Genomic DNA, 11,032 nt, shown 5'->3' on the forward strand with positions numbered 1-11,032 from the left:
TAATTTTGTATCAGTGTACCTTTAGCAGAACAAGTATAACCTCACAACACTGTACCATACAACAGTGAAATAATGTTTCCCGCCCAACAAGCAGATGGGTGTGACGATTGTGGCCAACTATACCATCTTACTAAAATAATATTTCCCTTAGTTGACATAAAATTTCTCTCTGTAGGACTTTGGTTTAAATGAAAATGAGTTTACTTGATGTGTGGATAAATTTTATGCGATAAGAAAAAACTAATAACAAATCTGAAATCAGCGCATGAATGTACTTCAGAATCAATGGAAATAACGCAGACATCAAAACCCATGTTGCATAGTGTTACTTAATCTATTTATTGGAACTGAATACTTCATAATCCCTTCATCTTTTCATTTCAAGAAGTATGACTTTTTCTATGGCTTCCTTCACGTTATTTTCATTGAACTTTTATTCTGACTTCTTCATTTTAAAAATTTAAGTTTTTATACTATCTGCTTTGTCAGGTAAAGCCCGAAATTGCTTCTCCGATGCAACCCGAAAGTACCTCTGTGACAGTTTTAGATGCACACTATTATTATATGAGCCACAGCCTGCAATATAGAGAATAATATCAGTTATATCTAAATGTAAAATGTAATTAACTTGAGTGCAAACAATACACGGCACCCCAAAGTTAAGTTCGTGCATCGGAAAACTCAATAGGAACACATATAGTCTGTTAACATTACGAAGTACTCTGTTGTTTTGATTCAGAATCGTGTTAGTGGTCTTGTTCTTCCATAGTTTAGACTGGAGTGGCGCTAGAATTAAGAAACAGCTCTTGTACGATATCGTCCGCTATAGTACATTATCTGATCTTCCGGTCTCGCTCGGGCACTCAAAAGTCTACACAAATAATAGGAGGCATTAGTTTAGGAAAAATCTTCTTAGCACTCACCGATTTCAAATATGAAGCTCGAAATTCAAAATAAAATAAATTTTATTTTTTGCAAAAAAAAGTGAAATAACATATTACATATTACAAAAACATCAGAACGCCTGGCTGGTTTTATACGTGTGCCTTAAGGAAGGCTGGCGCTGCAGCATATCCCAGGTGAGCAGGAGCGGCAGGAGCGGCGTAGGCAAAGTGCGCCGGGACGCCGGGGGCGGCGTAGGCAAAGTGTGCCGGCAGCGCGGGGGCGGCGTAGGCCGCAGGGGCGGCGTAGGCCGCAGGGGCGGCGTAGGCCACGGGGGCGGCGGCTACGGGGGCGGCGACTGGACCCGCGTAGGCCAGGGGGCCGGGCGCAGCGGCGATGGGACCCGCGTAGAGGGCAGGGGCCTTGACGACGGGCGCGGCCAGGGCCACGGGGGCGGCGGGGGCGGCGTAGGCCAATGGGGCGGCGCCCAGCAGCCCAGGGGCGGCTTTGGGGGCGGCGGAGGCGACGGCCAGGGTGGCAGCGAACAGGCACTGCAAGAGAACATAGAGGAATTTATCAGTCTCTGCCACAATAATTTGCCGACTGCGGCACAAAACCTAAGACTGAAGTTCGGTGGCACCATTTCGAAGTTATCAAGTACCTTGCTATATAATTAAAAAGTGTTTGGGGCGTAACGGAATGCACTGGGTTATTCAAATCCTTGTAGAAGCTCATTTCTAAGACACTGCGAAAGTATATTTAACAGCACAAATATAACTTCACAATACTATAGCACTTCAACAATGAACTACAGTTTCCTGCCTAACAGCCAGGCGAGTGTGACAAGCTTCTCACTCGTGACATCCTGAATACCAAGCATCTAGGCAGTCAGGTAGACACTGTATTTGACTCATTACCCAGCGCTTATTAATGAAGATACGACCATGTGGATTATTGAACGGGATTTATGACTGGATTCTGAATGTCCTGGTAGGAAACAAAGTATATGATCTTGAGAGTCGATGAAAGATGTAGAACTAACGGCAGTTATGCCCCAGGTATGCGTAACTGACATTACTTCCAGTAACCTAAGAGTAGTCAGCGAAGACGTTTTGTAGCCGATGTACCTACCTACAATGAAATACTGTCTGTAAAAATCTGCACCGATTCAGATCTTGACGATATTTATATTCAGACACTGTTGAAATGTGTTAAACGTTCAGAAATGTAAAATTTTGCACTTCACAAAACGGAAAACATAAGGTATTGTAAGACTACAGCATCAATGAATCACAGTCGGCCGATTGATACAAATACTTAGGGTAAGTCGTAGGTAAAGCAAATAGCAGAGTTCAGACCATTGTCAGACATCTGGGACAATGCAATGAGTATATAATGAAGACTACTTACAAAACCTAGAATACTACTAATTAATTGGGATCGATATCAGGCAGAACTGAAAGGGGAAACTGAACGAATACAAATAAAGATGTAACTTCTTTTTCTTTGTTACTAGGTGCAAGTAGGTGGACTTGGTACACGCTATTTGCCCAAGAGGCTCAATAACGCGCCTAACACTGGAGCTGCCAATAACTAGTAAACCCCTCCCCCCGTGTGCCTGCCCGGAGCCTGCTGAAGGAGCGACCATCTGTCCACTCACACTGTGAATGGGTGAGGCCAGGCGCCCAGTCTCCACATTGCTCCTCTGCTTCAAGCTACGCGATCGCGTTACCACCCGCCACTCACCCCGCTGTGAGGGCGGATTCACCGCGTCGGGTGCGCTAGGAGGTGTGGGCAAAACAAGCGCCCGGTGCGCTTCCCCACCGCTACACCCTGAGGCAGCAGCCTAAAGGTGACTGACCGTAGCCAAAAGCACATTCAGCTGTTCGCGAAATGCAGCCAATTCCTCCTGCGTTCGCACACTGCATGCGCACATCCTAGCCATCCTACTAAGACTAACTGTAGAAGTGAACTATAAAAGCAGTCAATTCTAGATATACAACTTGCCACCCTCCTGATGCGTCACCAATGGATGCTGATGCGTTAACGAGCTACGTAGCTGGCTGTTCAGTGGGCAACTATTGCTTTACAGACAGGATGAATTTACACTTACAAAAACCCGAGATTAACCTCTTAAACAGAGAAACACGCAAGAAATTTAATAAATGTAGTACAGGAAAACACAGAAGAAGATAAACGCTTAACTTGCCGCTCTATAGTAGTACTCTTGTAACTAACCCTGTAAGTCCTATCTGGTATCGGCCCAATTACTTGAGCAATATTCTAAGTTTTGTAAGAAGTCTCTATATATATAAAAGCCATCCCAACCCAGTAAGGATAGACACTTGAAATCTGGAGAGTGTGTTAATCTTATGCTGCAGACACCATTGCAAATGGGATTTTGAAAGAAGGGATGAAAGGATTTTAAAATTATCTCGCTTATAAGGCCATTAGTAACATGAAATTTGGAGAGAGAGTTGATCTTATACTGTAGGCATCGTTTAAGAAGGGATTTTCCGAAATTTCACCCCTAAGGGGGTGAAATAGGGGACAAAAGGGTGTTTCGAAAAACGTCCGTATGAAGTCAATTTTGAAGCTTGAACTACGAAAATTAGTAGTTGGTGGGGTGAAATAGAAGATAAAATGTTTTACGAAAATATTTTATTATGAAAGCATTTTCAAAGCTAAATTTAAGGTTCAAAATAGTTCAAATGGCTCTGAGAACTATGGGACTTAACATCTGAGGTCATCAGTCCCCTAGAACTTAGAACTACTTAAACCTAACTAACCTAAGGACATCACACACATACATGCCCGAGGCAGGATTCGAACGTGCGACTGTAGCAGTCGCGCGGTTCCAGACTGAAGCGCCTAAGTTGAAGGAAATTTCTTTTTAGCTTCCTGTTTGCAAATATAAAATGTGTGTTTCAGTGTTTTTGGATACTCAATCCCTAAGGGGGTGAAACAGGGCCTGACTGATTCACTGACTCGTCATCGCCTATGCCAAACCGCAAAGGACAGAAAATTGAAATTTGTTGTTTATCTTATACTTCAGGTATCGTTACGAAGGAATTTTTTGTAGTTCCACGCCTAAGGGGTTGAAGTAGCGGATGAAAGTTTTCTTCAAATTATCCCATTGTTAAGGCAGTTAGAAACTTCAAACCTGGAGAGGGTGTTGATCTTATATTGCAGCATCGTTAAAGAAGAGGTTATCCAAAATTCCACCCCTAAGGTTGTGAAACAGGAGAGGAAAGGTTTTTGAAAATATGGTGCTATTAAGACAATTTTGCAGCTTGAAATACGAAAATTAATATTTTGTTTTACTCTGCTTGACGATGTGCTGATTTACGCATGATCCATGGGCGTAACAACATAAAAATTCGATTACATAAAAAGAAGAAACAAAATTGTGCAATCAACGGGAGCGAAGCGGCAGGTGCTATGCTTTACCTACGGCTAAGTGTTCGTATGAGTCGTCCGATTCAGATTCATTGATATTATCGCCTTAAGATACTACTTTATTTCGTTTTGCAAAGTGCAACATTTTACATTCCTGGACGTTTAATACAGTGTTCCGGTCTTTGAACCACTTTTCTTCTAGATCTGTTAGTGACTATCCATCAAAGATAACATACTGTGCTTCCTACAGAGTAATTCAATCACAAATTTCGTTTGATACCCCACATGGTCGTACTTCCGTTGCACTAGTGTGGCACTAAGTCAGATATTGTATCTACCTAACTGCCTTGATCCATGGCTTTCAGAATGTCACGGATGAAAACTGAGAGTTGGGTTTCGCATGACTGATGTTTCCTGAATCCGTGCTGGATGGCATTATATTTGAGATACCTCACTATGTTTGAGTTCAGAATACGCTCTTAGATTGTACAACAGATCGACGTCACTGACAGTGTATATCAGACGAGTTGTACAAAGCCCAAAAGGTTACAGCGCGCCAGTAAATAAACGATCCGCCAGTCAGTGAATCTCATATTCGTAGCTGCACTTGCAAAACACTGACCACGTGTAAGGACGTTGCCCTTCGGAGTACATTAACTGACGCATATTGCTACTGTGGCAGAGGTCCCTCAGAGACAATAGGCCAAGACCTCTACATCTGACTGTGGGCTCACAGCGGGCTCGTACTGGACGTGTGCTGCAGAGATCGCCAGCAAGTTTAATTGACACTTCTAACGGAACTGACTACAAAGGACATGTTAGGTTACATACGACTGTGCACTGCTTTAAGACATTACCGAGCAGTACATCAACCACTGTTGGCGCACTGGTCTCAAGTCGTGGTAATATTAAGGCAAGGACGCATTCAGAGTCCAACTACTCAAGGCCGAGCAGCGTGGTAATCTGCTCATATAATTCTTGGTGGAACGACTTTACGGTGTTTGTGGGGCGGCATTTTATAGACAACAACGCCAACGCAAACCCACGAGCTGCCAAATTTGCATTCTCGCGACGTGGGCGCTTCTGCAGTGCGTTGCGCACAGTATTTCGAAACAGTGGAACTGAAAGCTTGTCCCGCAACATTAATATCAGGCTTATAGCTTCGAAATTATTTTGGCCTGAAAAACATGAAAAGGACCAGAAATCCTGTAATCTCCCACTTCATACATCGAAAAGCTTCCTGTTTGGTACGGCACCGATATCGGCCAAAGAAAGCAATTCATGCACATCATCGCACACTTATTCGCACAGCATGTGATTCTACGAGAAAAATTCTAGTAATATCCAGGCTGAACTTTGCAAAGTATTAAAGTAAACCAAGGATGGTCAACTTGCTTTTAGTGCATATAAATTTAAACTTTTGCATTTCATGAAACGAGATAATCTAATAAACGTTAGCTAAATGTTACAAACGTCTTAGAATCAGTTATTTCGTCGAAATGCAGAGTAGCGAACATCTCTGATAGATACTGATTGTGAAACATGCGTCCTGTACTGGAATACTGAGTAACTGTGTGGGATTCGTCCCGATTAACCGGGAATGGTGGAGGGTGTAAGCTCGCCAATTGGTCTAAAGGCCACAAATTGCGTGGTATACAGTTGGAGAAGTATAGTTAATAGCTCCAGGATATCCACACATGGAAAACACAAAAATCAGCTTTCAGGCTGTCTGTAAACAATGACCGCCCGGGGTAGCCGCGCGGTCTGGGGCGTCTTGTCTCGATCGGCGTGGATCCCCCCGGTCGGGGGTTCGGAGGTTCGAGTCCTCCATCGGGCATGGGTGTGTGTATCGTCCTTAGCGTAAGTTACTTTAAGTTAGATTAAGTAGTGCGTAAGCTTAGGGACCGATGACCTCTGCAGTTTGGTCCCAGAAGATCTTATCACAAATTTCTAATTTTCCTATAAACAGTGTTCACAACTAGTAGAATTTTCCTATTTTACTTTCTCTCACAACGTGTCCCTTGGCAGTAACAGGCTTCAGTTCATCCATAAACCTGTACTTCAGTGGAGTACCTATTGGATGGTACTGAATGCTACTCTAGGGGTGTAGGGTTACCGATTTTGAAACAACTTCCTGTTAAAATAGTTACATAGGGTGAGGTGTGAGTTGAGCTATTTAGCAAATCCCTAAGACAATATAAGGTCGATCCCCGGCCATCTGCAGGGTACGCAAGTTTCCCATATGAATATAAAACTGTAAGATAAAACCACGTGACCGAAAGGAAATTTTTATCGAAAGAAAACTACTGATATATTAATGAAGGGGTCATCTCTACACTAAATCAGGAACTAATGGTCACTACAAAAGTTTGGTTTACTGCCATAAACCAACAAACGAATGAATTACCCACTAAAAATGCAAACACTTAATAAATGGACAGACGATCGTAATTATGGAATCTAGGTTTGACGCAGATGAGTGGACACATGAAACATAATCATGAATCTACAGTGTGTTATGAAACGATACCGACAAACTTCGAGGGGTTGTAGGAGGTGTCTTGAGAAACAAATCGAGGATAGGAGCACATGTCCGACAACGTCATCCAATAACTCAACAAAGTGTCGAAATTATAGACGCCAGCGACTGCCACTAGGTAACCCCCTCGGCAGAAAACGTGATTTTGTACGGTGACGGACCGCTTGCGGAACGCCTCGCAATCTGTTTTGTTGTTCAGTGATCGCGACTGACTGCCACGATCGCCAATGGAGAAGACGGGAGTTAGATGCTGCGTAAAAGGCTGTGTCTTCTACGAATGTGATGCCCCGGTGCCTCGGTGGATGACAGTTTCGGACACAGGTCTCCATTCGATGTTTATTTTTCTTCTGGAACCCCTACAGTCTCCAATGCTTTTCGTTATACACGAATAAATATAAACTACAGATGGAAACCCGAGTGCAAAACCGTCACACATCAAGACAACACAGCATCGTATACGTAGGACAAAGCCATTTTACAGAGCAATTAGCTCCATCTTCAGCGCTTGCGACTGTGGCAATCAGTCACGATTACTGTATGACAAACAACAATGCGAGATGTTCCGTTTACGGTCCATTAGCGCACAAAGTCACGTTTGTTGCTTAAAGAGTAGCCTAACGGCAGGCGCCGGCGTCTAAGAGATCGGCGCTGTGTAGCGTCGTTGGACGATGTTTCCCGACAAGAGTACCTATCCTCAGTATATTACTCAAGGCACCCTCTACAACCCCTAGAAGTCTCCGGGTATCGTTTTGTAACAGTTCGTATATCACGGATACCAGCCAATGACTACGGGAATGGTTAGTGGCTTAAGAAGTAACTCGGAAAAGTAACTATAAACACCAGTAGAATCGCCAAAGTGCGTAATGGAAGCAACTTCTTGCTGCGAAGCGACGGAAGACAGCAGACTCCTGCGGCAAGACACGCTGTTTTGCCAAGACGTCTTACAGGAGGATGTCTCCATATTAGAACCGAGTACAGAGGGCGAGATGGACTAATGGTAAGAATTTCCGCATAGGAGTGCTAAGAATCGCCGGCGATGCAGTCATCGAATCTGGAGGGTTGCGAGCCGAGTTAACTTTCATCAGGGTCTAAATGCAGAGTTTTAACGTTCGCAACCAGCTAGTTTCCGCATAGGAGTGCTAAGAATCGCCGGCGATGCAGTCATCGAATCTGGAGGGTTGCGAGCCGAGTTAACTTTCATCAGGGTCTAAATGCAGAGTTTTAACGTTCGCAGCCAGCTAGTTGCTTCCATCATGCACTTCGGCGATTCTAATGATGTTCACACATATTTTTCGGGATTCTTTCTTTAAATCACTGACCATCCCCGGAACCACTACCGTATTCGCGGTATAGTTTCTTGATTATGCTTTCATACGTCTACCCGCCGTCCCAAGCCTAGATTTGATAACTACAATCAGTTGCCCACTTACTAAATGTTCGCACACTTATCTCAGTGGATCATTAATTTTTTTCTTTTATTTATGGTAATATGGTTCAAATGGCTCTGAGGACTATGGGACTTAACATCTGAGGTCATCAGTCCCCTAGACCTTAGAACTACTTAAACCTAACTAAGACACATCCATGCCCGAGGCAGGATTCGAACCTGCGACGGTAGCGGTCGCGCGGTTCCAGACTGAAGCGCCTAGAACCCCTCGGCCACACCGGCCGGCTTTACACGAAGTGTAGTCATATTTGTTTAACTATCATTTCGAAAAGAAAATTTACATAGTTAATTATTTATTTATTTGCAGATGCCTGTCAGCAGTCCCGGTACACATTTAAATACGCGCCACAGTCCGTAACACGACGCCAGGCAAAACAATTTGTCGCAGCTCACCGATACCCTGAAGTAGCGAGCGCTAATTCGGATTCATCGGCAACGGAAACGTTGCTGCTTTATCTGACTAATCAAGACGGCTAATCAAGTCACGTGAATTGGTCGGACACGGCTGAATAATTTCCACTACTTTTGAAAAATAATTACCGCACGATACTCTTCTTCACCGTTTTGGCTTCACTAGCGGCGTGCTACTATACTATGGCGCGGGCATTTCCCTGTGTACTAGGTCTGCAGAGATGTATCTACATATAGAAAAGAAAATAATTATTTATCTTCATTTTTTTCTAGGCAATAATTATAACTATACGAGTTGAATGGTGCATATTTAACACGCAATTAAAAATAAGAGTGAAGTACTTCTACGTCCTTATTGCGATGCTGTAGATGTCCAATTATAACACCGGAATACTACTTGTACTTAGTTTATGTAAAACTGAATTATGTGATCAGAATTATTCCTTACTGCTAAACATACAGGATGTCCGGAAAGTCTTCCCTGATTACATAAATTGATAACTCAGGCTAGAAGTAACATACAAATATGAAACTGGTGTCTAATTGTTTACAAACTATCAAAGTTTTTTTTCACACATCAGTAAACTCCCACATGAGCACACGTGGTAGTGCGTAGCACATCCAATGAGGCTGTGCACCGTCTTGCTGAAACAAGACATCAGGGTGATACTGAAGCAGCTGAGGAACAACATACAGTTGCAACATGTCCAGATACACTGCAGATGTGATGATAACCTCAGCGAAGAAGAATGGCCCGATAATTCGATCATGCAATAGCGCGCACCAAACATTCACCTTTGGACTGCCTCTAGTGCACTCCATGACCTCGCCAGGGGGTTGTGAACCCCAAATGCGCACATTATGGCGATTCACTACTCCACTGACGAAAAAGGTCGCTTCGTCGGAAAAGGCAATTCGTCTGAGCTAACCATCATCGTCCTCAATACGTGATAGCATTTCGACCGCAAAGTCATATCGATGTGTACTGTCATTGGGCAACAAGGCCTGAACGATTTGCACTTTGTATGCACGAAACAATAAACTTTGATAGTTTGTAAACTATTAGACACCAGTTTCATATTTGTATCTTACTTCTAGCCTGAGTTATCAATTTATGTAATCAGGGAAAGACTTTTCGGACACCCTGTACTTTCTGTGATCTATGTAAGCTAGGCTTGCAATTCTGTGAATAAATATTTCTATGGATAAATTTTAAATTTAGATGGTTAATTAATTTTTAAGCAGTTTCGTCTGTGTCAGATTACACGCAGAAAAAAACTTTTTTTTAGATACTCGTGTAATGAACACGGTTCCACGTGACGCTAGAGGGCCTCTCCGCGTGTTCGTTCCCCGGCAGGTTGTCTGCCGATGGGAAGCGAGGTACTCACCAGCTTGAACATGTTGGATGCGTGTGTGGGTGTGTGTGGCCTGTGGTGGTCGCGCTGAGTGCTGGCCCACCGAGGCGCGGCCAGCTTTTATAGCGCTGCCGCCCGCTGACAGCTCTTCCTGATCGTCTGAATCCACGGAGAAAGCCCTAGGCAGCCATCTGCATGCGCGGGGCGCCGCTGGTGCGGACGTGCAGCTATTCCCGGTGGACCGCGAGCCCATCTCGCCAGAGAGGACGCCCCTGGCACGTGTCACTGCGATGTCGCGGCGGCGAGGAGCCGACTAAATGCTCGCTACAGAACGGATATTAAAAGGAGCGCCTCAAGAGGAGGGTGACAGCGTTGTCACGCAACATGAGGAAGCACCGTCCTATTTTATGGTACACAATACGAAAGGCTGCAGCAGGTGTTCAGTAAGAAAAGAAATCCACTGACATCTAAAACGGGACACTTCACTAGCACACGACATTTGTAGAAAAATGGACTGCTGCGAATTGGAGGCAGGAGTATTTGCAGCAGAGGCTGGCAGGTGATCATTGTCGTGCTACTTGGGAAGCTATGCATGCACTGGACGTGTTGGATGCTTGGCGCCCCGAACCTTTCATATTCTTCATTGTTGTTGTTGCAGTCTTCAGTCCGAAGACTGATTTAATACAGCTCTCCCTGCTACTCTCTCCTGTGCAAGAACCTTCATCTCCGTGTAACTAACGCAAGCTGCATCCTTCTGAATCTGCTTACTATATTCATCTCTTGGTCTCCCTCTACTGTCCCCCCTCACACCCCCCCTCCACCCCCAGCTTCCCTCCTGATCTAATAGAGAGCGTCATGACGGATACAGGGATTGGTGATCACAAGGTCATTGTAGCGAGGCTCAAAACCATATCAACCAAAACCACTAAAAATAAACGCAAAATATATCTATTCAAATCAGCAGATAAAAATTCGCTTGATCCCTTCCTAAGAGAGAAT

The 11,032-nt window shown here is 44.1% G+C and overlaps 1 protein-coding gene across 1 annotated transcript; it reads right to left on the reverse strand.

Annotated features, from left to right (window-relative positions):
* Positions 1-1,034: 1,034 nt before the first annotated feature.
* On the reverse strand, positions 1,035-10,078 carry LOC124606200 (cuticle protein 16.5-like). The gene is made up of 2 exons (XM_047138169.1): positions 10,067-10,078; positions 1,035-1,433 (listed from the first exon to the last, which is right to left on the reverse strand). The coding sequence occupies exons 1-2, from the start codon at positions 10,076-10,078 to the stop codon at positions 1,035-1,037; spliced, it is 411 nt and encodes a 136-aa protein (XP_046994125.1).
* Positions 10,079-11,032: the final 954 nt, after the last annotated feature.

Source organism: Schistocerca americana, chromosome 3 (genome assembly GCF_021461395.2).
Source record: "Schistocerca americana isolate TAMUIC-IGC-003095 chromosome 3, iqSchAmer2.1, whole genome shotgun sequence".
NCBI classification, from domain to species: domain Eukaryota; kingdom Metazoa; phylum Arthropoda; class Insecta; order Orthoptera; family Acrididae; genus Schistocerca; species Schistocerca americana.